Source organism: Oncorhynchus kisutch, linkage group LG22 (genome assembly GCF_002021735.2).
Source record: "Oncorhynchus kisutch isolate 150728-3 linkage group LG22, Okis_V2, whole genome shotgun sequence".
Lineage (NCBI taxonomy): Eukaryota > Metazoa > Chordata > Actinopteri > Salmoniformes > Salmonidae > Oncorhynchus > Oncorhynchus kisutch.
In genome coordinates, this window is record NC_034195.2 from 25,491,011 (window position 1) to 25,518,550 (window position 27,540).

General features: G+C 44.7%; 1 protein-coding gene across 2 annotated transcripts in view; it reads right to left on the bottom strand.

Annotated features, from left to right (window-relative positions):
* Nucleotides 1-27,540, bottom strand: part of LOC109866828 (N-terminal EF-hand calcium-binding protein 2-like) — a 140,004-nt gene that overhangs the window by 30,297 nt on the left and 82,167 nt on the right. For both annotated transcript variants that reach the window (XM_020455684.2, XM_031802070.1), the window contains exons 6-7: nucleotides 2,216-2,355; nucleotides 1,646-1,773 (exon numbers count right to left, since the gene is read on the bottom strand). In XM_020455684.2, the coding sequence (XP_020311273.1) occupies nucleotides 1,646-1,773; nucleotides 2,216-2,355 (268 nt within the window). The remainder of the gene's footprint in view (nucleotides 1-1,645; nucleotides 1,774-2,215; nucleotides 2,356-27,540) is intronic.

The window sequence follows — 27,540 nt, forward strand, 5'->3', positions numbered from 1 at the left end:
GCACAGACAGATTCTGCAACAAGAATGTTTAGTCTGCCATTATAAAAAAAGAGGGATATTGCAATATAGCAGGAACAACTGTAGGAAAAATATATATTCATATTTATGAATATATTTGATAAAAGTGTGAGGGAAAGTCAGAAAAGAACGAGTGAGTCTAAGAGTGAGAGACAGAGAGAGGGGGAGGGGGCACAGGGAAGTATTGATCAATATTTTCTTCCTGATAAAATAAATGACAGGCCAGACCAAGCTGGCCCCAATCAAGGCCCTATTTCCAGCCGCTGGCAGCTGTAATACTGGCTTTTATTGCCCAAACTGTCAGGTTTATGAGTGTCTGTGGGGAATGTTTAACTGGTGTCAGGCTTTAAGTAATGGACTCAAAATTGCCCTTTTCTATAGACAGTTTCTATGGTTTCCATGTCATTCGAATGTAATTCTATAAAGCCTGTTAATAAATGAGAGCAGTTTGGACTGGAAGTCATTTGTGAGGCCATAGCCAGAAGCTCTAACTCTGCTTTTCAGTGGAACCACTCTCTAATTGAAATGAGGAATGGATTCAGTGGAAAAGGGATTATTTATCCCCATTGAAAAGTTAGTTTTCAGCACTTGGTCTACTCCCAAACCATTGTACACCACAATACATAATGCTTATCTACTGCATGCATGATGCATACTGATTGTGCACTCGTGGATTATTCTGTAATTGCTCTGAATACTGTACGTTATGCAAGCTGTTTTAAATTGATATATTCCAGAATTATCTTTGAGACAGAAGCATGAAACAGCTGAAATGTCATTGTGGTTCTGAATGAATGAAGGAATCTACAAATAAGGGTGTCAGGCATATGCACACTGGTTTTGGTAGACTGATATTGCTACTCAAACCCATAGGCCTACATGTGCTGCTTTACAGCAGCTCACTGCAGAACCAACTCTAACTGAAGTGATGGCTGCATGCAGAGTATAATGTATTTGACTTTTTGATCTGCATATCTGTGTCATTGTTACAGCCGCCCCTCCCTCCCTCCCTCCCTCCCTCCCTCCCTCCCTCCCTCCCTCCCTCCCTCCCTCCCTCCCTCCCTCCCTCCCTCCCTCCCTCCCTCCCTCCCTCCCTCCCTCCCTCCCTCCCTCCTTCCTTCCCTCCCTCCCTCCCTCCCTCATCCTCTCTGTGGGAGAGCTGGAGCCGCTAGTCACATCTCCATGTTCCTATAGATGATTGATTGAGAATGTAGAAAATGGGAAATAAAACACTCTGCCTGAAGAGAACAGTGCTTTTGATTTCCATTCTGCTTGATTAATTCTACCAGGCTTGTCTCCAAGCTAATCACAAATGCAAATGACAAATGTATATCAGACTTCATTCAGAATGTTCTTTTTTTTACATTGCATTTGGTTCAGGTGACACATGTCTACATTCTGCTTAAACGTGATGTGTTTTAAGGGGAGAGCGAGGGTGTTTTGTGTTCTTATGGGAGAGAGATGGAGACAGAAGGTAAAGTACATCACTTAAATGAATCAGCAGATTGTAGAAGGGGCTGGATAATTGACTCCAATCCATACAAAACTTCTTCAGTGAGAGACTACATACTGTAGGCCTATGCCAGTGTACAGTATGTTTTGTGTGACACAGGCATAGAGGCCTCACCTGTAGCAGTGTTGATGTTCCTTGGGGCAGCATCCTTGGCAGCACTGACTCTGTTGTTAGGAGGGTAGTCAGGCACTGGGTTCTCATAACATTTCTCTGGAACCTGTTGACTGACCTTAGTAGGGTACCTATACAGAGGGAGTGAAAGGCAGACAAACAAAGGGAGATACCTAGTCAGTTGTACAACTGAATGCATCTTCCACATTTAACCCTCTGAATCAGAAAGGTGCGGGGGGCTGCCATAATCAACATCCATGTCTTTCAGCACCTGGGGAACAGTGGGTTAACTGCCTTGCTCAGAGGCAGAACGACAAATGTTTACCTTGTCAGATTGGGGATTCAATCCTGCAACCTTTAGATTACTGGCCCAATGCTCTAACCACTAGGCTACCGGCTGCCCCAGAGAGGGATGAGAGATGAACGAGAGAGAGGATGAGGGTGGATCACAGTAGCCAGAGAAGGCACATTGCTAGGAACCTGAGTGATTTTCATTTGGGGTACTTCCAGGCTAAATTTCACACACATAATGACGTGACACAGCAGTGGTGTCCTCCTCACTCCACAACTCACCCTGACTGACTACAGTGCTGCTCGTCAATAGCGTCCACAGCACTCTCCACCGAGTTCAGCAGAGAATGGATCTGATTGGCTGATTCCTTCAACAGGAAGCGGGTAACAAATTGCTCCACATTGGTCCCTCGTTCATACACCTGGCGAGAGGAGAGATAGATAGAGGCGTAGGGGGGAGGAGATAGAGGATGAGAGAAGCCTTAGCACCTTTCTGCCCATCTGAACACATCAAATAAGTCCCTCTCTGCATGTCTTTCACTGCCTCTGAAAGCTTCCTTCCTGCAGAGTGCTTTTAGAACAGCATTTCCCCCCCAAGGTTGAAGACAGGCACTTTCTCTAAGCTTAAGTGAAAAAATTAAATATAGGCAGTAGTCAGCTAGGATGCAGCCTTGGCCGTCAGTTTAATTTCACTGGTTGAAATAGACAATATTCTTCCTGCTTTGCCATTGTGGGGAAATGGTTTGTGCTGTCAAACAAGCTTTATGTTCTTTTGGATAAACTTAATTGTCAGCTCTTGTAAGCAGACACACAATGAGATTTCTAAGATAATTAGAACACTTTGTTACATCAGCCTTATAATTAATTATCACAGAAAAACGTAAACAGGCCAAGAAAATAGAAAGTGAATATCGAATTCCATTATCTCAGCCAATGTCAGCTGTAGATTCAGAAACAATTTGCATACTGGTCTGATAAGAACAAATTAGATAATGTGCTGAGACTTTTCTATGACTTTGTATTGGCATTTCTGGTGATTGCATACCAAAGAATGAACATTAATCCAAGTCTCATCATTGCTTGATAATATGAAATATAGCCTACTGTGTGACTAGAGAATCTACGAAGAGGCTGTCTGATACTTTAGAAGAGTTATAACTTTGTTCTCAAATTGCACACTATGGACATTGCTGAGCTGGTAGAGTAAAGATGCAGACAGAATGGAATCTGGGGTTGGTGCCGTGGCCATGTTTCATCAGCATCAGATTTTGTTTCTCGAGGTTGTAGAGTTCAGGTTATAGTGTGACAGCAGGAAGGAAGAGGTTTAAGAGTGTGGTCATTCCTTCACCATCCTCCATCTCTGCCCCTGTCTCTGCCTCTGTCCAGTCTCTGACCCAGTCTCTGCCTCTGACCCTGTCTCTGACACTGGCTCTGACAATGGCTCTGACACTGGCTTTGGCTCTGGCTCTGACCCTGTCTCTGACCCTTCCTCTGCCTCTGACCCAGCCTCTGACCCTGCCTCTGACCCTGTCTCTGATACCGGCTCTGACACTGGTTCTGGCTCTGACCCTGTCTCTGACACTGGCTCTGGCTCTGACCCTGTCTCTGACACTGGCTCTGACACTGGCTCTGGCTCTGACCCTGTCTCTGACACTGGCTCTGACACTGGCTCTGACACTAGCTCTGACACTGGCTCTGACACTGGCTCTGACACTGGCTCTGGCTCTGTCTCTGACACTGGCTCTGACCCTGTCTCTGACACTGGCTCTGACCCTGTCTCTGACACTGGCTCTGACCCTGTCTCTGACCCTGTCTCTGACACTGGCTCTGACACTGGCTCTGACCCTGTCTCTGACACTGGCTCTGACCCTGTCTCTGACACTGGCTCTGACCCTGTCTCTGACACTGGCTCTGGCTCTGATCCTGTCTCTGACACTGGCTCTGACCCTGTCTCTGACCCTGTCTCTGACACTGGCTCTGACCCTGTCTGACACTGGCTCTGACACTGGCTCTGGCTCTGACCCTGTCTCTGACACTGGCTCTGACCCTGTCTGACACTGGCTCTGACACTGGCTCTGACCCTGTCTCTGACACTGGCTCTGACCCTGTCTCTGATACTGGCTCTGACACTGGCTCTGGCTCTGACCCTGTCTCTGACACTGGCTCTGACCCAGTCTCTGCCTCTGACCCTGTCTCTGACACGGGCTCTGACACTGGCTCTGACCCTGTCTCTGACACTGGCTCTGACCCAGTCTCTGCCTCTGACCCTGTCTCTGACACTGGCTCTAACACTGGCTCTGACACTGGCTCTGGCTCTGACCCTTCCTCTGCCTCTGACCCTGCCTCTGCAGAGAGGAGATTATGGATTCTATAAAGGACTATACTGCAGTCTGCACCAAAGTAATACTTAGAGAATTAATATAGTAGACCATACAGCAATCAAGCATGGCAGTATTTTCATGAAAAAAAATCAAAACAGTGATACAATGTTGTTTACAAGTACAGGGTGTAATTTCGGGACAGTATCAGCAAGAGGTAATGGTTTATGCAATGGATTGAAAATATATTGCATGCACAGCTATGTAGACACTGGTCATAGTGCTGGAGATAATGAAAATGAGGTTGAAAAGTGGTGTAATTGCCCTTTAAGATTGTTTGCACAAACAGAGACTATTTGATTGATCTTAGTATACAAATTAGCTTCAGATCATTTGATATTACGTCAGTCATGTTTTGTGTGCATATGACACACAAGTAGAGCAACATATGATACATGAATCCTGCGGTTGGCCTTGTGTACTGCACTAATGGTCCGCCCGCTGAACGGTCCTCCAGGGGAGACAGACAGAGAGGTCTATTAGTAGTGTGATAGTAACACAGGCAGGGTGAATACTACAGAGTTGGCTCACAGGTCCACATTCTATTACGCTGAGGTCGCCAGGATAGGGTGTGTGCGCAGAGTGCAGCCCGTTAAAAGGATGTGGGTTCAAAGCCCTGCATCATTGACAAGTTAGAGGATTCCCAGCTCTAGTAGAGGGGTTGAGGAAAAGTACATGAATTTGGAAAACTGATTATCAAATGGCTGGCCCAGAGAAATAGCCACAACCTCGAAATGCATGTGAATAGAGCTCATTTCCCAAAATCTGTAATTCAATTCAGAGCCATCCATATCAAATGGCGACTGGATAAGGTATATCTTGTCTCAGATGTACCTGTAATATGAGTGACAATTCAGAGGTGGGAAAACCAGAAAAGGTGTTTCGTTAACTAATAGGCTTGTTAAATATCAAATATTAGTGTCCTGAGCAGCAGGTAGCACCTAATGCAAAGCCCTTTCAGCCACAGATCATATCACTGTAGGTCATTACCACAGGAGGTTGGTGGCACCTTCATTCGGGAGGATGGGCTCGTGGTAATGGCTGGAGCGGAATACCTGGAATGGTATCAAAAACTTCAGACACATGGTTTCCTTGTGTTTAACGCCATTCCATTTGCTCTGTTCCAGAAATTATTATGAGCCGTCCTCCCCTCAGCAGCCTCCACTGGTCATTACACAGGGAGAGACAAAGCATTAATAGATAACATCAAGCCTGGCTGCTGTGGGCTGATTACAGAAGACGAGTGATAGAGGTCTAATTGCTGCTCTGTGTGTGTGAGCTGAAGGGCCTGATGATAAAGAGGACTATGATCTCTTCCTTAACAGGGTCTACCTCCAGGGACAGACACACACAGGAAGGGTCTCAGACAGAGGCATTGTGTGATAAAGGCTTTCAGCAGTCAGAAAACGAGACATAATGAGGGTTGAATGCAGTGTGAGACAGAGAGATACCTGAATTGAGTTGAGTGTTATCTGCCACTTCTATCCCTCTCAGAGTAGGCTCCTATAAGATTATGAAAAATCTAGACATACAGTAACCTCATATTTTTATGACTTCTAAGATGACGGTGCCTGATGATTCCTTATTGATAATGTGTGAGCCTTTGCTTCCTCAAATACGTTATTATAAAGCAATTATACACAAGAGGGCGTGCTAAACAACTTTTTTAGCACGGATGTGCTGCGGTCATAGGTACGAAGCGGAGCGGACTACCGTAGATCAGCACAGCTGTGCTAAAAAAGTTGTTTTGCACGCCCTTTTGTGTATAATTGCTTTTCTACAAGGGGTTACCAATTACATAAAAAACTTTATTTTGATAAATGTATTCATAGGCTACTATTTCATCCCTTAACAAAAATATAGGCCTAGTCCCGACACATCTATTGTTGCTAGCCAAGCGGCTGGCCAATCATTCTATCGGTCATGTTGCCATGCTGGCAACGCTCTTATCCTTTGCATCCAAGCTAGCCTACTAAGGCTAACAATCACTTCATTCACCTTGGGGCGGCAGGTAGCCTAGTGGTTAGAGCATTGGGCCAGTAACCGAAAGGTTGCTTAATTGAATCCCTGAGCTGACAAGGTAAAAATCTATCATTCTGCCCCTGTACACTGAACCACTGTTCTGAGGCCGTCATTGTAAATAAGAATTTGTTCTTAACTGACTTGCCTATTAAAGGTTTAAAAAAATATAGAAAAAAAACTGTAGCTGGTAAGACAGCAAACTAGTTGCATTTCATTTGGTTTGACCTGCTTTTTTATTTACATTTCTTTCTTTGTATACATCCATAAAAATGATGCTGATTCATGACTTCGACTGGCTGAGAAAATACGTCTGCCTCGTCCTGACACGTTAATTCTCAATAGGACAGTGGAGATCAAATTTCAATATTGAAACAATGTTGCAAACGTCGAGGGACAGACAGCAACATTTGTACAAACCCTGTTGTTGCATACCATACGTTAGGCTAGAAGCAAGGATAAATAATGTCTTGATGCTTTTTTGCAGTGGAGATTAAGTTAATGGATTGGCTGGCTGGGCTGATGGGACAGTGGATGTGCAGGGATTTCTCAGATGGAACGGAAAACAAGATGCCCATTTTTGTGACATAGGCTTACCCATGCTAAACAGGTTTTTTAGTATGGCTTAGAACGCATCTCAACCAATCACAAGGCAGATAACCCACTGTTCCTAGTGGGTAAGAATTTGTTCTTAACTGACTTGCCTAGTTAAAAAGGTTAAATAAAAGTTCAAATAAAAAAAATGCTTGTTTAGATCAACCTGTTTTGAATTAAATATAATTTATGCATATCCAAATGGTGTTGCTAAGAAACATATTGACTGCTGTTGCTAGGATACTAATAATTGGTTCAAGTCAGCCAACAGCCACTTTAGAGTGTGTAGCTTTGAATGTTTATATTTTAAAATAGATAAAAACATGAGTTATCTTGGCATATTTGTTTTCAAACAGATCACACCTTTGTGGGCAGGATTGCATTCCAGCTGGACAACAGAGACAGTGACACCGAGGAATGCTTAACTGTAGAATAGGCCCTGCGAAAGACTGAAAATTCGAAGCAAAATCAATAATTCCACTTGAGCCTACTATAATGCCCATTTCCTGTCTATAAGGATAATGTTACACTGTCAATTCCATAAAAAACACAGTTCACATAGTTCACAAATATCAAATAATATTTCATGACAACCTGACGTCTGTTGTGTATGTACTTAATCATTGTAATACATCATTATCATACCCTGGAATTGACAGAGGTATGGGATATAGGAAGTTAGACAAACATGAAGTTTGACTTGTCACGCAAGTTTGACTTGTATTACCTCAACTGTATTATAAGAGACAGTTCACGGTGTTACACTGTCACTAGCACATTAGAGTGGCTGAAGAAAGGTTTGGGATTTTCTTTTTAAACTCATCCCCTGCATGATGGAGTCTGAACAGTGACAGCCAGGTAAAGGCGCTGTGCTGCCTGCATCAGTAGAAGTCCTTTGGTCCTGCTCCAGACCCAGTTAGACAGAGCGTCAGAGAAAATGAAAGAAAAGATTGAATCTCAATCGCATTAGTGAGGTTTGAAAGCAGTCAGAACATGAGGCAGTTTTTCAGTCATGGATACAGCCATTCAGCGGCTGCAATGTTGCAGAGACTTTACAAGACTGGGATTAGATCTACTGCTGGAGAAAATTAATGGAGGAGACAAGGAGCCTCCCCTCAAAGGAGCCAATGATTGAGCTGTATCTCTTCCATTGTGTGTGTGTGTGCCTGTGTAAGGTAAATCAGGGGAATCCATACACTGTGAAATGAAGTCTCCACTTTTCTTTGTCCTCTGTGCACATTCCATGGCTGTGTGAGTTTCTTGAGCCTCAGATAGTTCAGAATGCTGAGAGAAACCTTACGGAAGCTTGTATCATCCCGTTCTATTCTACAGTAGAAGGGGATGATACTGCTCTGCAGCAGTTCTACCAGAAAGGACATTTCTTATAATGTCACCCCTTCAGCGAAGATAACAACCTGCTAAGGTCCACCTTCATGTTCTATGGTTAGCGGATTAAATTATTTTTGATGGTTCTACAAATAAACTGAAAGTCTATTAGCTGATTAATCTGCCAGAAATTATATACAAATTTTAAGCAATGTAGATATTGGTATTCCAAGATTGTCTCTCTAGGAGAGAGTCATATAGATTGAATGCAAAGTGTACATTTCCAAATGAAGTCTTCAATAAGAAAAGGTTCAACCATTGACTGTCAATATGGAAAAATTACATACTGTAAAGGTGTGGATTAAAGAAGGAAGACCAGCAATTCACCAGAGAGATATTTCAATGATGTACAACCCAGGCCTAGAAAAAACATTTAGGTACACCAGAGGCTCTCTTGACAATGTCTCCACATCCATACCATGAGACTGGAGAGGTTGTGACGTGGTAAGCTTGGACCCAGGTGCAGAGAAGAGACCAGACGAGGAATCAGTGGTTAAGGATAAAGAACCCAAACTGACACTCAAACTGCGATAGTCCAGTGGACGAGTTCGGCAGTGTGCTGTGAGCATACTCTGCCCAGACGAGGAACTTGCTCCAGTTGCTGGCTTGGGTGGAGACAAAAGAGCGGAGGAACATCTTCAGCTCCTGGTTGGCCCGCTATGTTTGCCCATTCTGCTGTGGGTAGAATCCTGAGGAGAGACTCACCGAGGCCCCCAACAGGGAACTGAAGGCTTTCCAATACCGTGTGTAGAAATGGGGCCCAAGATCCAAGACAATGTCCTGGGGAAGTCTGTGTAGTTCAAAGACATGGGTAATCATGAGATTAGCAGTCTCCTTCGCTGAGGGCAACTTGGGTAAGTTAATGAAATGGGCTGCCTTGGAGAACCAATCAACGACCACCAGGATAGTGGTAAGCCCTTGGAATGGTGGTAACCCTGTGATAAAGTCTACGGACAGGTGGGACCAGGCCCGGCTGGGGATGGCCAGAGGTTGGAGCCAGCCGGTCGCTGTCTTGAGGACTTGCTTTGGGCACAGAGGGAACAGGCCGCAACAAAGGATCCCACATCCCCAATCATGTTGGGCCACCAGAATTTCCACCCCAGTATCCGATAGACCCCAGGATGCCCAGTTAATTTAGAGGGGTGTCCCCATTGTAGTACTCGGGAACGGGCTGATCGTAGAACGTAAAGTCTGTTAGTAGGTCCACTGCCGGGGTCAGGTTCTCAGGTCTGAGCTTGTTAGACCGTGGACTCAATACTCCATATCAGAGGGGCCAGAATGCGGGAGCCGGGGATGATGGTCTCGGTATCCCTCTCCTCGTTAGAGACATCATGTTGGCGGGACAGGGCATCTGCTTTCTGATTCTTGGATCCCGGGTGATAGGTTAGTGTGAAATCGAACCTGTTAAAAAATAGAGCTCACCTAGCTTATCGAGTGTTCAACCTCTTGGCTTCTTGAATGGAGACCAAGTTCTTATGGTCTGTCAAGATCACAAAAGGATGAGATGTCCCACCCCTCAAGAGCCCACTTAACTGCCACTCCCGGTTGCCTACATCATAGTTGTGTTCCGCTGGCGAGAACCATTTGGAGAGAAAGGCGCATGGGTGCAGTTTCTTGTTCTCCTCGTTCCGCTGTGAAAGCACGCCCCTGCTCCAGTGTCCGAGGCGTTCACCTCTACCACAAAGGGATGAGTAGGATCAGGATGAACGAGGATGGGTCAACGAGGTGAAACGTCCCTTGAGCTCCATGAATGCCCTGTCAGCCTCGGGAGTCCAGCAAAAATGGGTCTGGGACTTGCAGGGTTGCACCCTGAGAGGCGCTGCCACCTCACCAAAGTTGCGTATAAAATGCCTGTAAAAATTGGCAAAACCGAGGAACTGCTGGACCTGCTTGAGTGAGGTGGGACGGGGCCAGTCAGTGACTGCCTCAACCTTTACGGGGCCTACTTGGATACCTGAGGAAGAGATAATGTGACCCAGGGACGAAACTTGGAAAACTTGCAACTCACACTTCTCTATCTTGACATATAGTTGGCTCTGCAGGAGGCATTTTAGGACTTGGCGGACGTGCAGTATTTGATTCTGGAAGGGTTTTGGAGAAAATCAGGATGTCGTCGGGGTAAAGAAAGACAAAACGATTCAACATATCCCTAAGAGTGTGAAAGACTGCCGGTGAGTTCAATAATCCGAAGGGCATGACTAAATACTCATAGTGACCACTAGGGGTGTTAAAGGCAGTTTTCCACTCATCTCCCTCCCTGATTCTCACCAGATTGTAAGCATTGCGGAGGGCCAGTTTGGTGAAGAATTGGGCCCTTGGGTCAACTCCAAGGCGACGGACATCAAGGGTGGGGGATAATGATTCTTGATCATAATCCGGTTCAGCCCTCTGTAATCGATGCAAGGACGTAGGCCTCCATCCTTCTCACCCATGAAGAAGAAGCCTGCATCAGCTGGGGATGTAGAGGGGCGAATGAAACCTGCCTCCAGTGACTCCCGGATGTAATTGTCCATGACTGCTGCTTCAGAGGCTGAGAAGGAGTACAAACGGCTCCGGGGAGCGGTGGAGCCGGATAGGAGTTCTATGGCACAGTCATATGGACGATGGGGGTAGCTTGCCTCTTACTGAAGGCCTCCCGGAGGTCGGAAGTATTCGGCAGGGAGAGCTGAGAAGTCTTGGTCTTCAATGGATGCAGGAGGACACGGTGAGGCTCTTGGTGGGGGTCTTAGACATTTAGTCTGGCAGTCCTTACCCCAGCCTGGGAGGTGTCCCGTGGAACAGGAGAATAGTGGGTTATGTAGCACTAGCCAGGGGTACCCTAGGATAAGGGGGTTCTCAGGAGCAGTGATAAAAAGAAAACTAAGAGTCTGAGTGGTTCAGTAGAGGCAGCAGCCTTCGTGCATGCGCCTGTCATGCACCTGTCGGCTCAGGTGGGTACCTCCCAGCTGCATGGGCTCCTCAATGCTGTGTTCAGGGGGCTTGGGGTGCTCAGGAAACTAGGATACTGGGGTGGTGTCAAAAAGGTGCTGTCTCACGTGTTCTCAGAGGCGGTTGTCAATCTTGATTACCAGCGTTATCAGGGACTCAAGGTCCTCTCCCAGTTCCCAAGGGGCCAGTTCATCATTGATGGAGTTAGACAAGCCATGGTGGAAAGCGGTGACCAGGGCCTCCGTATTCCACCCATTCTTGACGGCGAGGCTGTGGAATTCAATGGCGAAGTCAGCCACAGGTCTGGCCCCTTGCTGGATGTTGAACAGTTGGCTGGCCGCTTCTCGTCCGCTGACTCGTTGGTCAAGGACTCATGACAGCTCGACAATGAAGGCTAATATGGAGCTGCAGGATAGTGGCTGCTGTTCCCACACTGCCGTTGCCCACGCCAGGGCCTTGCCCGAGAATAGAGAGATGATGTAGCGCGATCATCGGGGGTTGGGATCTTGGGTTTACGGTGCAGGTTCCCTGGAGGAACTACGGGGACACCTGTAGCACTGGGCGATGAGACTTGGACATTGGCTCCTCCTGGGTTGAGGTTGGACTGTGGTTCAACCCTACCTACATGTACAAATGACCTTGAATAACCTGTACCCCCGCACATTGACTCGGTACCGGTATCCCCTGTATATAGCCTCGTTATTGTTATTGTGTTACTTTTTAACTTTAGTTTATTTGGTAAATATTCTTAACTCTTCCTGAACTGCACTGTTGGTTAATGGCTTGAAAGCAAGCATTTCAAGGTCTACACTTGTTGTATTCGGCGCATGTGACAAATAAAGTTTGATTTGAGTCGGTAAGTGCCCGGAGGGTCTCAGATATCTGGGAGAGTTGTTCTGGCTGCCGCCCCAGCAGTGCTCCTTGGTGGGTTACAACATTCTTGATCTGGGTGATCTCTGCTGGGTCCATGTTTGGGAAGAAGCTTTCTGTGACATTGTAAGGTTGGACCCAGGTGCAGAGAAGAGACCAGACGAGGAATCAGTGGTTAAGGATGAACATAATACTTTACTTAGAAACGGTAGCTACACAGTACACCTGAAAAAAGTATCTAAAACTCACTCAGGATACAAGCGCACACAGTAAGCAATTCAAGCTTCTGCAAAGGACAACAGAAAACACACCTCTTTTAACAGGGAAATCATAAAGACTAAATTGGACAGGCCTGAGTGTCGTTAATGTCTCTAGGACGGTCTCTGCCACTCTCTGGTGACAGGTGGAAGCATGACAGAGGTAACTGGATTCTGATGAATACACACAACCAGTACAGAACTGCTCAAGCATGACTTAAATACATCAATATCCACCTGTCAGTCAAGCCACAGTAAAAACAGTCAAAGCAGTTGTAGTAAAAGTAGTAGTAAAAATAGAAGGGAGACAGAAAATGGGAGTTGTGCAGTTATCTCTGTGTGAAGTTGACACTGATAGCTTAGCAGACATGTATAAACGGGATCTTTGGGATGTCCCACCACTGACGTCACCCCATTAAAGTTTACATTTAAAATGGTTAAGATAAGGGTTAATGTTAGGGTTAGGTAAGAGTTATGGTTAGGGTAGGGGTTAATGTTAGAGTTAGGGTTTAGGGTAGAGACATTCCAAGGATCTCAGATAGTGCTAGCCATAGTTTAGCAGGTGCAGAGTGATCTCCAGCAGGGTGTACCTAGGGCTGACCGTATTACCGCCAAACCGGCGGTCACGAGTCATGAAGGCAGAGAAATTACAAATGACCGTTTAGTCACGGTTATTAAGCTTCTCCAAGCTCTGATGCTGCTGCTGGTCATTAGTAGCTTACCAAACTTGTCTACTGCCTGGTACTAAGCACTCTAGTGTCCCTCTAATCACTCTGACATCAATGCAAATGTATTCAAAAATCTAATCAAACACTTCATGACAGACCATGAGCTCATGTTGCGCAACATTTCCATAGGCTGTGCAATTGTGGGGGGGAAACAGAGTGATGGCCGCTAATAAAAAGAGGAGGATCCCATAAGCTTTCTATAGGCTAGGCCTACTAAATTTATTTCTCCACTTCCTAATAGTAAGAACATTGCTTATATTTACAACAGGAGTATAGCCTACCTGGCTGGCATAATAAACCATAAGGAAAAGTGTCCTCCTTTCGATATTTAAGTGCATATTTTTTCCCGCTACCGCTGGTTCAATACAGGTGCATGATAATGGTCCATTCTAAATCCATACAAATTTCACACATATATTATTTAGTAAATGTAAAGACAAGATTAAATCAAGAATAGTCTGATGGGTGACAATATTAGCCTATCACTTATTAGACTTATTAGACTCCTGAACAGGTAATCAAATGGCTACCCGGACTATTTGCATTATGTGCCCCCCCCAACCCCTCTTTTTACGCTGCTGCTACTCTCTGTTTATCATATAGGCATAGTCCCTTTAACTATACATTCATGTACATACTTCCTCAATTGGGCCGACCAACCAGTGCTCCCGCACATTGGCTAACCGGGCTATCTGCATTGTGTCCCACCCACCACCCGCCAACCCCTCTTTTACACTACTGCTACTCTCTGTTCATCATATATGCATAGTCACTTTAACCATATATACATGTACATACTACCTCAATCAGCCTGACTAACCGGTGTCTGTATGTAGCCTTGCTACTGTATATAGCCTGTCTTTTTACAGTTGTTTAATTTCTGTACCTACCTATTGTTCACCTATTAAATTTTTTGCACTATTGGTTAGAGCCTGTAAGTAAGCATTTCACTGTAAGGTCTACTACACCTGTTGTATTCGGTGCACGTGACAAATAAACTTTGATTAGATTTTTATATATTATCACTTGTGAATGATGCCCAGCATAAGAAACAACGCCTTTTTTTTACGCCTAGCCCATAGGCCTCTATGTTTTAATAAGGTTTGTATCACACCTCATGTAGCCTAGCCCATAGGCCTATATGTTTTAATACGTTTTGCATCACAGCCAAATAACTTCCTAAAATTAAGCACATTAATGTCACGTTCTGACCTTTATTTCCTTTGTTTTGCAGCGAAAGGAGGAATGGACATGGGAAGACGTTTTGGACGGCAAGGGTTGTTACGCGTTATGCTGTGGAGCGCAAGGTGTCCCCAGTGCGGGTGCATAGCCCGGTGCGGTACATACCAGCTCCGCGTATCGGCCAGGCTAGAATGGGCATCGAGCCAAGTAGCATGAAGCCGGCTCTACGCATCTGGTCTCCAGTGCGTCTCCTTGGGCCGGCTTACATGGCACCAGCCTTACGCATGGTGTCCCCGGTTCGCCTGTATAGCCCAGTGCAGGCTATTCCACCTCGCCGCACTGGCAGGGCGACCGGGAGCATTCAACCAGGTAAAGTTGGGCAGGCTCGGTGCTCAAGAGCTCCAGTGCGCCTGCACGGTCCGGTCTATCCAGTACCACCTCCACGCACCAGCCCTCCGGTGGCAGCTCCCCGCACCAGGCTTCCTGTGCGTGTCCTCGGCCCAGTACCACCAGTGCCAGCAGCACGCATCAAGCCTATAGTGCGTCCCGCCGGTCCAGCGCTGCTAGAGCCTTCCTCCTCTCCAGCGCAGTCGGAGTCAGCCAGGAGCCGCCAGTGCCGCCAGTCAGCCAGGAGCCGCCAGTGCCGCCAGTCAGCCAGGAGCCGCCAGTGCCGCCAGTCAGCCAGGAGCCGCCAGAGCCGCCAGTCAGCCCAGAGGCGCCAGAGCCCCTCAGCCCAGAGGCGCCAGTGCCCCTCTGTCCAGAGCCCCTGCCCCTCTGTCCAGAGCTTCCGCCCCTCTGTCCAGAGCCTCCGCCCTTCTGTCCAGAGCTTCCGCCCCTCTGTTCCGAGCTGCCCCTCTGTCCAGTGGGGTCATTTAAAAGGGTCGCCGTGGTTAGGAAGCCACGGAGGCGGACAATGAGGCGGACCAAGACTATGGTGAAGTGGGGTCCACGTCCCGCGCCAGAGCCGCCACCGCGGACAGACGCCCAACCAGAACCTCAACTATAGGTTAAGGTTTTGCGGCCGGAGTCCGCACCTTTGGGGGGGGGGGGGGGGGGTACTGTCACGTTCTGACCTTTATTTCCTTTGTTTTGTATTTATTTAGTATGGTCAGGGCGTGAGTTGGGTGGGCAGTCTATGTTTGTTTTTCTATGATTTGGGGATTTGTATGTTTCGGCCTAGTATGGTTCTCAATCAGAGGCGGGTGTCATTAGTTGTCTCTGATTGAGAATCATACTTAGGTAGCCTGGGTTGCACTGTTTGTTTGTGGGTGATTGTCTATGTTGATTGCTTGTGTCATCACAGTTCTCATTTAGCTTCACGGTCGTTATTTGTTTATTGTTTTTGTATTCAGTGTTCAGCGTTTTGGTCCGCCTTTCCTTCAACAGAAGAATCCTGTGACAATTAATCTACTTTATAAGGGTGTAGAGCCTAACTGGCATATATAAACAGTGTGTGAGTTGATAATTTGTGAATGATAATTTTCACCATAAAAATGCACCTTTATAATTAAAGCGAATGGAACATTCGAGCTTATAGCCTACTACCATGTGCGCATTGCTGCGCTTATAATGTGAAGAAATGGCCTAATAATTTATCAACATTTTAAGCTAAAGGTTCTGATCTGTTGCGTCAGCCACATTGCATAAACAAAGTTGTATTCATTTGGGATCTATCGCATCCCACATCTGTCCCAGACTGGAATATTTATTTTTCACACAGAATAGAGTAGGTTGACTTTTGTACTATGGGGGATAGTAGATTGGCATAGGCTAGTGCTTTTAGTGTTCTTTAGGCCTACTCATCTTGTTGGCCGATGAAAAGTAAATGTGGACAGTTCATCCAATATCTTCAATATGCACCTCGAAATTGGATAAGGACGCCTGATCTGTATGTCTTAACTTGTAGCCTGTGAGAAAGACCAAATCACATGACTTAGAGCCATGTGTGAGTGAGACACACTTCGGATTGCGCAGCACACTCAGGGAGAAGGGCACAAAGCAGCACTCCGGCCCGCAAAAGGCATGGATTTTTTAGGGTGCATTACGGCCACAACGGGGATGCCGCCTTGAACTTCAAGGCGTTATCAAGTGCTTGTCAAACTGTGAATGAGAGACTGATGAAGTGTGTACAGCCTATGCAAAAAACAAAGCAAAGCTCATACCTTTCAAGCGATGCCACGGAATTATAAACCAATCTTGTCTGCTAAATTAACTAGTGTCGCCCACAGCCATTTGGCATATCCACATCAGGATCTAACATAAGGACAACTCAGATTATGCTATTATTTTCTTCTGAAATAGACTACATTTTCTTCAAATCATGCTTCTTTAGACCTGTCTAAAATAAATTATGGATTTATTGTGAAGGTGTAGTGTCACACCCTGACCATAGTTTGCTTTGTATGTTCTATGTTTTGTTTGGTCAGGGTGTGATCTGAGTGGGCATTCTATGTTGGATGTCTTGTTTGTCTGTTTCTGTGTTTGGGCCTGATATGGTTCTCAATCAGAGGCAGGTGTTAGTCATTGTCTCTGATTGGGAGCCACATTTAGGTAGCCTGTTTTGTGTTGGGTTTTGTGGGTGATTGTTCCTGTCTTTGTGTTTGTTACACCAGATAGGGCTGTTTTCGGTTTTGCACGTTTCTTGTTTTTGTATATTGTTCTATTTTCATCTTGATTAAAGATGTATCAAAATAACCACGCTGTGTTTTGGTCCGCCTCTCCATCCCAGGAAGAATCCCGTGACATGTAGGCTATATTACATGGATTTATTAGACTTTTTAAAGAGGCTTGTAGGCTAAATTAGTTTATGTTAATTAACAGCCAATTACCGTGAGAATGACAGTTATTTGTTTGACAATCACTGGCTGACGAAATTTCGAGACCGCCACAGCCCTAGGTGTATCTCTCTCCACACCATCATGTCAGCAGGAAGGTAACAACAAACAATGCCCCCAAATACCACCAAATGAGCCCCGTCTAGCGCATAATTATAATCGCTGCTCACTGCCATTTTCCAGGCAATTTTAATCAGGAAGGGTGATTTGGAGAAGGCCTGCGATTCTGAAATGATGATAAAGCTTTTGTTTGGACGGTGGAGAAGGCTGGACAATAAATACTTTTCAACAAGGGCTTTTTTCTATCGAACTTTTATTAAGACATGATTCAGCACGGCTGTATCCCTGTGCTCCTTGCTACAGAGGAAGGGTTCCTGAGGAGTCATACTGTAAATTGTCTAAATGCTTCTCATTGCTCTAGCTCTTTTAATATATATATATTTTTTTTAAACAATTTTTCTCCCCAATTTCATGGTATCCAATAGCTACTATCTTGTCTCATCGCTACAACTCCCATATGGGCTCATGAAAGACGAAGGTTGAAAGTCATGCGTCCTCTGATACACAACCCAACCAAACCGCACTGCTTCGTAACACAGCGCTCATCAGACCCGGAAGCCAGCTGCACCAATGTGTCGGAGGAAACACCGTGCACCTGGCAACCGTGCACTGCGCCCGGCCCGCCACAGGAGTCACTGGTGTGCGATGAGACAAGGATATCCCTACTGGCCAAACCCTCCCTAACCCGCTGCAGTACAGCGCCCTTAACCACTGCGCCACCTGGGAGGCCCTCTTTTGATTTAATTTAATGATGCAGAAGGACTGCATTCAGTAAAACCACTGAACTGACAACCTGCCTCTTCAAAAAAGAGTAACGAGACAATATTATATGATTGCATGAAAGGAGGTCTCCACTGCAGTGCGGTAAGAAAAGAAAGAAAGTCCATAGCCAAACTCCTCCGAAAGTCTGTTTCAATTCACATGGCTTCTGGGATATAACTTCCCACACTTCAGACAACTAACTACGAGTCTGCAGCACGGCAAACATGCTCCTGGAGCATCACTGAAGACAAAATGTGTGGAGAGAGAGAGGGAGGCTGCGGAGTTCGTTTCGCTGACTGGCGCCTGGAGCCACACAGAAAACCCCCAGAGAGGTTTACTGTAGAGCAGGAGACTCCCAGGCTTAACGAAAGACCACATTCCCTCTATTAGCCAGGGATGGGCCGGCCCAGATAGTGCTGCTGCTCCACCATATATATCTTCATCCTCCACACCCCAGACCCTGCTGCTGCCCAAACCATATCTCTCTCCCACACTCTCCCATGCTACCTACATATCTCTGCTTCACACTCCCAACCTCCCTACACCCCCCACCTCCACTCTTCCAACCTCCCTGTACCCCTCACCTTCACTCTCCCAACCCCCCTCTCTTCCAGCCTCCCTACGCCCCTCAATCACACTCTTCCATCCTCCCTACACACCTCTACCCCTCTCTTCCATCCTTCCAACACCCTCTACCTCTCTCGCCTATCCTTCCTACACCCCTCTACCCTATTGTCCCATCCTCCACACCTCTCTACCCTATTGCCCCATCCTCCACAGCTCTCTACCCTGTTGTCCCATCCTCCACACCTCTCTAACCTATTGTCCCATCCTCCACACCTCTCTACCCTATTGTCCCATCCTCCACACCTCTCTACCCTATTGTCCCATCCTCCACACCTCTCTACCCTATTGTCCCATGCATGTTGATACTTCAAGACAAGCTACTACAGCACTCTCTTAATGGATAAGGGAGACTCAAACTCAAAATAAACGTGAGAACAACGAGTTATATAGAGACAGAGAGAGAATGCTTGAAAGCCTGACCTATTTCAAACTGACAAGATGTAATTATATCATCTGATCATAAGTCAGTTTGAAAAGCAGTTGGATTGGCTGGCTGGTCTAGTACCTGATGGGCATTGCTGATACTGCATTGATGCATATGTATAGAAATTAGAATCAAGTAGACTCAAACAAAAAATGATAGCTTCTAGGGTGTCATGTGTTAGCAGAACCACAGCCCAACCACAACACAACCACAACAGAAGGTGAAGAGTAAGATGAAAACAAAGCAAATCAACCTTCCAGATAGAGGGGGCGATGCAGTCTCTAGAGGTCCCTGACCTCAATGAATTATAGATTACAGGATTCAATCTTTTTTAGTTTCTATTCCCAAAAGTAAATGGGGTCTCTCTCTCTCTCTCTCTTTCTCTCTCTCTCTCTCTCTCTCTTGGGTAGGGGGATATGATAGAAACTGCTGCTGCAGTGAGAGAGAGAGAGGAGATAGAATAACTGTGGTGCCCCTAACCAAATATATTACAGCCCAGAGGTTTAGTCCTGGGCTGGAGAGGGAATTCAAACTGAATTCTTTATTAAGGTTGCTGATGTGATTCTGTGTTATCGTGTATGGTTTTATTTTTACATTAACACTGGATACACTATATCAATAAGTCAAAAAAACATATGCAGGACTGAAGAAAGCAAAGTTATAAAACCTGACCTCTGCATCCAACTTTAAAGACAACTCTACTTGAAATCGGCACATAACTAATGAATGCTGTGCAGCTGTCGCTAAATTTGGCGTGACACACTGTAGTAAGGTTTGTAAATAAAACAATATACAATGAACTTGATAAATGATAAATAAATCAAACTTCGTCTTTGATTTCCTGTGTCCTATCTCCCCATGCTCTGTGATCAGACAGAACAAGATGGATGACTACATGCATCTTGAGGAAAGGTAGAATGTTCTCCATTTGGCTTTCATCAATTCTGTCAGGGAAGTTAGGAGAAGGAGAAATTATATAAAGATGGCAAATTGAGGCACATACATCTGAGACACATACAGTGTGTCTGATCCATATCCACGTTCAGCCACGTTGCCGAGAAAAATAGAATATTACAGTTAGTCTGGTCCCATTGATAGGATAGTCTTGAGCGATTGTACAATCGAGTGACTGTACGTACTCCAATAGAACAGAGTGCAGAGGCGGCATATTTGCTTGCCAACATAGTCTCCACTGCAGGATGCCAGCACATTTGCCTCTCTTGCGCCGTCACTTCCTCTTCGATTCCCAGTGATTAGGGCCTGGTCCGGAGTAAGCAGAACATCCAGAACTGTCGACTCATTGAAGTAGAAATTGTGATCCAAATCGAGGTTAGCGATAGCTGCTCTGATGTCCAGAAGCTGTTTTCGGTCATAGGAAATGATGGCGAAGACATTATGTACAAAAAAAGTTAAGACCGGTGTAAAACAAAAAGCAAAAGAGCAGAAATGGTCAGGAGCCTGTAAAACGGCTGCGATCCACTGCAGCGCCGTCCGACCAGCATGACATTCATATTGACTGTTGCCACTGACTACTACAGTATAGAAGCTATGTTTGGTTCTAATAAACCTGACATTCTATCTAAAGGTGCTTTAGACTGCCATCGTAGCATCACACCTTAAACCAATCTGTTTCAACAGACTGGTAAGCTGCAGACCACACTATAGTATTTACCAAGAGAGTTTTCAAAGGCTGATATGGTGGACTGAAGATGGCGGTGCAAAATGCCTCGTGAATGCCTCATAAATGCCTATTGAAAAAGTTTAGAAATATATGTCCCTAAAACAGACCAAATAATAGTACTTTTAAGCTCATCTGCTCACTCGTGGGCAACAACATCCAAACTGGATAATAACTCACAACAACTTGTAAGGCTAGATAATTTTATAGACAAACACTACCAATGCGTGGAAACCAAACTGCTAAAATCTATAAATGATCAATTAGGCGACCTTGAGTTAGTCCGTAAAGATACACAAGAGACGAAGGCGAACCTTGAAATTAGTGATGAGAAAGCTGCGACACTGGAAAAAGAAACTAAAAACCTGAAGGGTACAGTCAATGTCATCGAAGCTTAATGAACTTAAAAGGGGGAACAAGTTGTTAAGAGAATGCCTACTGATATACAGACTAGATCAATGCGCAAAAATCTGGTGCTTACCGGAATTAAAGAGGATGAAGGTGAAGATCCAGAGAGTGTGGTGAAAGAAATCATGGTTAAAGTGCTGCAGATCCCAGGCGACACCGTCGACCAAATTAAACTTGAACGCTTACATTGTATTGGACAGAGAGGACAGCTATATAAGAGGTCCCAATTGTTGCCAAATTTGCATCCTTTAAAGATTAAATAATGGTTCAAAGCCTGGCTTTAAAACAGTCACGATCCATTTTCAAAGGAAATCGTAGAAAGATGCAAAGTACTGTATCTACTTAAAAAAAACAATAGACTAAAAGGGAGACGTGTGGCTCTTGTAGTCGACAAGCTATACATTGATAACCAACTGTTTTTTTCCTATCATGATGGAACGGTGCCAACCCTATATCCTAGACACCCACCTGAGCGACCCACCCACTAAGGAAGAGTCCTGTTTTCTAGGTCTTCTGCAAGTAGCCTACGTAGCCATGACAGAAAGGTGAACGTGGTGTAGGTCGATCTATGGGTGGAAGGAGAGAGAGGGGCAGAGGTGTTAGTTTGGGAGTGGTGGCGTGAGCGAGTATATGAATCTTTGAAGTTTTTGGCTAGAAAGTCCAAGCTGCTTGATAAGGACTCCATGAAAGTGCTTTTCCATTTTGACTATGCTAGTACTTCCTGTTTTGGGGGCTTATCTAAACTTATGAAGGGGAAGCTCCAGATAGCCCAGAATAAGTTGATCAGGATAGTATTGAAGGTGAGTCCACATACTCACATAGGCAGGAGCTGCTTTCAGGAACTTAACTGGCTTCCTGTTGAGGCTATGATGTACCAGATTAGACTAGGTTTGGATTACAGGAGTATTTATGGTCCTGCACCCAGATATCTAAGGGATTACTTTCCTCATGTTAGGGATGCACACAATCACAGCACCAGATCAGGTGTTGCTGATGTGTGCTTATACAGGTTCAGGAGTAATGCTGGGAAAGGTACTTTCTTGTATACTGGAGCCTCAGAATGGAATGAGTTGCCTCTGCCTATTAAAACAATGTCCTCTCTGGGCAGCTTTAAAAATAAAGTAAAAATATGTTTGATGTCTTCTGTGCCCATATGAAGAACCCCTATGATGTAACTGGAATGATGAGATACAGTGCCTTGCGAAAGTATTCGGCCCCCTTGAACTTTGCGACCTTTTGCCACATTTCAGGCTTCAAACATAAAGATATAAAAATGTATTTTTTTGTGAAGAATCAACAACAAGTGGGACACAATCATGAAGTGGAACAACATTTATTGGATATTTCAAACTTTTTTAACAAATCAAAAACTGAAAAATTATTCAGCCCCCTTAAGTTAATACTTTGTAGCGCCACCTTTTGCTGCGATTACAGCTGTAAGTCGCTTGGGGTATGTCTCTATCAGTTTTGCACATCGAGAGACTGAAATTTTTTCCCATTCCTCCTTGCAAAACAGCTCGAGCTCAGTGAGGTTGGATGGAGAGCATTTGTGAACAGCAGTTTTCAGTTCTTTCCACAGATTCTTGATTGGATTCAGGTCTGGACTTTGACTTGGCCATTCTAACACCTGGATATGTTTATTTTTGAACTATTCCATTGTAGATTTTGCATTATGTTTTGGATCATTGTCTTGTTGGAAGACAAATCTCATTCCCAGTCTCAGGTCTTTTGCAGACTCCATCAGGTTTTCTTCCAGAATGGTCCTGTATTTGGCTCCATCCATCTTCCGATCAATTTTAACCATCTTCCCTGTCCCTGCTGAAGAAAAGCAGGCCCAAACCATGATGCTGCCACCACCATGTTTGACAGTGGGGATGGTGTGTTCAGGGTGATGGGCTGTGTTGCTTTTACGCCAAACATAACATTTTGCATTGTTGCCAAAAAGTTCAATTTTGGTTTCATCTGACCAGAGCACCTTCTTCCACATGTTTGGTGTGTCTCCCAGGTGGCTTGTGGCAAACTTTAAACAACACTTTTTATGGATATCTTTAAGAAATGGCTTTCTTCTTGCCACTCTTCCATAAAGGCCAGATTTGTGCAATATACGACTGATTGTTGTCCTATGGACAGAGTCTCCCACCTCAGCTGTAGATCTCTGCAGTTCATCCAGAGTGATCATGGGCCTCTTGGCTGCATCTCTGATCAGTCTTCTCCTTGTATGAGCTGAAAGTTTAGAGGGACGGCCAGGTCTTGGTAGATTTGCAGTGGTCTGATACTCCTTCCATTTCAATATTATCGCTTGCACAGTGCTCCTTGGGATGTTTAAAGCTTGGGAAATCTTTTTGTATCCAAATCCAGCTTTAAACTTCTTCACAACAGTATCTCGGACCTGCCTGGTGTGTTCCTTGTTCTTCATGATGCTCTCTGCGCTTTTAACGGACCTCTTAGACTATCACAGTGCAGGTGCATTTATACGGAGACTTGATTACACACAGGTGGATTGTATTTATCATCATTAGTCATTTAGGTCAACATTGGATCATTCAGAGATCCTCACTGAACTTCTGGAGAGAGTTTGCTGCACTGAAAGTAAAGGGGCTGAATAATTTTGCACGCCCAATCTTTCAGTTTTTGATTTGTTAAAAAAGTTTGAAATATCCAATAAATGTCGTTCCACTTCATGCTTGTGTCCCACTTGTGGTTGATTCTTCACAAAAAAATACAGTTTTATATCTTTATGTTTGAAGCCTGAAATGTGGCAAAAGGTCGCAAAGTTCAAGGGGGCTGAATACTTTCGCAAGGCACTGTAGATGTTCTTCTATGTTTTAGTTTGATTATTTCACTGCTATCTTGTCTCAAGAGGACCACAACAGAAATAAGTCCCAGACTTTATTGTGTGTTATCCTCTATGATTTTATTCATGTGCAAGTATGGCTTTTAAGTTTTATGTGTGCTTGTTTTTTTAAATGGCTGAATTTTTTAAATTTAATTTTTTAAATAGTACTACTATTTTTACTAGTCAAGTCAGTTAATAAAAAAATCTTATTTTCAATGACAGCCTAGGAACAGTGGGTTAACTGCCTGTTCAGGGGCAGAACGACAGATTTTGTACCTTGTCAGCTCAGGATTTGAACTTACAACCGCCCCAATTAACAAACTAAACTAAACTAAATCCCACGTCTGTTGACAAAAATGTAGAATCCTAGAGCACCATGTCCTCTTTTTAAAGGATGGGCCCTATCTTTTAAAGGTGGCACCATGTGCTCTTTTTAAAAGATGGGCCCTATCTTTTAAAGGTGGCACCATGTGCTCTTTTTAAAGGATGGGCCCTATCTTTTAAAGGTGGCACCATGTGCTCTTTTTAAAGGATGGGCCCTATCTTTTAAAGGTGGCACCATGTGCTCTTTTTAAAGGATGGGTCCTATCTTTTAAAGGAGGCACCATGTGCTCTTTTTAAAGGATGGGCCCTATCTTTTAAAGGCCCTAGGAACCAAGTGTTCCAGGATGGTCAGCCAGTCACTGAGATGATGACCCAACTTGGGATGGGGGGTGGGTTTAGCGGGTGGAATATTGGAGGGCAATTAGAGGTTTACGAAGTCACAGCTACAGTATGCTTAACAGTGCAAATATCATAGTACAGCTACAGTATATAGACACTCAGTTATCATGGTACTTTTTAGTGGTAAGTTTACAAACATATATTATGGTAAGTATAATCGAAACATGTATGTCATTATGGTAAATGGTGAAATAAGTATAGCTAGTTATAATTGTAATTGCTTAGCAGATAATAAGAAGAGACAAATAATGAGTTGCCTGGCTAAAAGAGAAGGAATAGAATATATATTGTTTAGGAAAGACAAAGTTGCATGGGAAAATGACTGGGGAGGGGCAAAATATATTTCTCCCATGGGCAAAGAAACTCTAAAGGGGTGATAATATTAATTAACAATTATTTTAATCCGAATATGCAAACTGTTCAAACAGATATAGAAGGAAAGTGGATCCTTTTAAATATGCTATTGGACAATAGACAGATTTGGCTCATTAATCTATATGGTCCAAATAATGATGATCCACGCTTCTTTGAAAATATATACATGAATATAATAATTTATCGAGCTTACAGGCAATACATGACTCAATTATTATGGTGGTAGATTAAAATATGGTTTTAAAATACCTCAATGGACCGTAAAGGAAATCACACTACAAACGATCACCCTCATGCACTTAAGGAAATTATGAATATTATGGATATATTCAAATTAGTGGATATATGAAGGCTTAAATAACCTGACCTAGTGAGATATACATGGCGGAATCTCAATCAAGCTAGTTGTCTTGATTACATTCTTATGTAATTTTCACTACACCAAAAGTTAAAAGAGTGTTGATAGGGGACAGAATGTGGTCGGATCATCCAATAATTGGTAAACACGTTACACGTTACACAATTTTAGCGAGGGCGAAGATATTGGACATTTTATCAAAGCCTACTGGATGACAACTTGTTTTTATCCAAGACAGAAGAATTTATAACTGACCTACATAACATAGGTACAGCAGATCCCCTTATTTTATGGGACACATTTAAAATGTGCCTTTAGAGGCCATGCAATTCAATATTGATCTTTTAAACAAAAACTATTTAGGTCAAACGAGTTAGAGAAATAGGGGCCTCCCGAGTGGCACAGTGGTCTAAGGCACTGCAGTGCTAGAGACATCACTACATACCCTGGTTCGATCCCATGCTGTATCACCACTTCCTGTGATTTGGAGTCCCTTAGAGCATGTTTTCATTTCAGTCTACTCCATCTCCACTAATTGAAGTTAATTGTCAGGATTTAATTGTCAGGTTAAGTTTGGCGGCGTGAGTGAAGGAGGCTTTGTTGTGAAATAGAAAGTAGATTTGATTTTGGATTGGAGATGTTTAATATGAGTCTGGAAGGTAAGTTTACAGTCTAGCCAGACACCTAGGTATTTATAGTTGTCCATATATTCTAGGTCGGAACCGTCCAGGGTGGTGATGCTAGTCGGGCGGGCGGGTGCGGGCAGAGAACGGTTGAAAAGCATGCATTTGGTTTTACTAGTGTTTAAGAGCAGTTGGAGGCCACGGAAGGAGTGTTGTATGGCATTGAAGCTCGTTTGGAGGTTAGTTAGCAGTGTCCAAGGAAGGGCCAGAAGTATACAGAATGGTATTGTCAGCGTCGGCCCGAGAATTGAACCCTGTGGTACCCCCATAGAGATTGCCAAAGGTCCGGACAACATGCCCTCCGATTTGACACACTGAACTCTGTCTGCAAAGTAGTTGGTGAACCAGGCGAGGCAGTCATTAGAAAAACCAAGGCTATTGAGTCTGTCGATAAGAATATGGTGATTGACAGAGTTGAAAGCCTTGGCCAGGTCGATGAAGATGGCTGCACAGTACTGTCTTTTATCGATGGCGGTTATGATATCGCTTAGTACCTTGAGCGTGGCTGAGGTGCACCCGTGACAGGCTCGGAAGCCGGATTGCACAGCGGAGAAGGTACGGTGGGATTCGAAATTGTCAGTGATCTGTTTATTAACTTGGCTTTCAAAAACTTTAGATAGGCAGGGCAGGATGGATATAGGTCTGTAACAGTTTGGGTCTAGGGTGTCACCCCCTTTGAAGAGGGGGATGACCGCGGCAGCTTTCCAATCTTTAGGGATCTCGGACGATAAGAAAGAGAGGTTGAACAGGCTGGTAATAGGGGTTGCAACAATGGAGGCGGATAGTTTTAGAAAGAGAGGGTCCAGATTGTCTAGCCCAGCTGATTTGTACGGGTCCAGGTTTTGCAGCTCTTTCAGAACATCTGCTGTCTGGATATGGGTGAAGGAGAAGCTGGGGAGGCTTGGGCGAGTAGCTGCGGGGGGGGGCTGTTGGCCGGGGTTGGAGTAGCCAGGAGGAAGGCATGACCAGCCGTTGAGTAATGCTTATTGAAATGTTCAATTATCATGGATTTATCAGTGGTGTTACCTAGCCTAGCCAATGGGCAGCTGGAAGGAGGTGCTCTTTTCTCCATGGACTTTACAGTGTCCCAAAACTTTTTGGAGTTAGAGCTACAGGATGTGAATTTCTGCTTGAAAAAGCTAGCCTTTGCTTTCCTGACTGACTGCGTGTATTGGTTCCTGACTTCCCTGAACAGTTGCATATCGTGGGGACTATTCGATGCTATGGCAGTCCGCCACAGGATATTTTTGTGCTGGTCGAGGGCAGTCAGGTCTGGAGTGAACCAAGGGCTATATCTGTTTTTAGTTCTGCATTTTTTGAACGGGGCATGCTTATCTAAGATGGTGAGGAAATTACTTTTAAAGTATGACCAGGCATCCTCGACTGACGGGATGAGGTCAATATCCTTCCAGGATACCCGGGCCAGGTCGATTAGAAAGGCCTGCTCACAGAAGTGTTTTAGGGACCGCGGACCCATAGCGGATACAGGCAATGAGG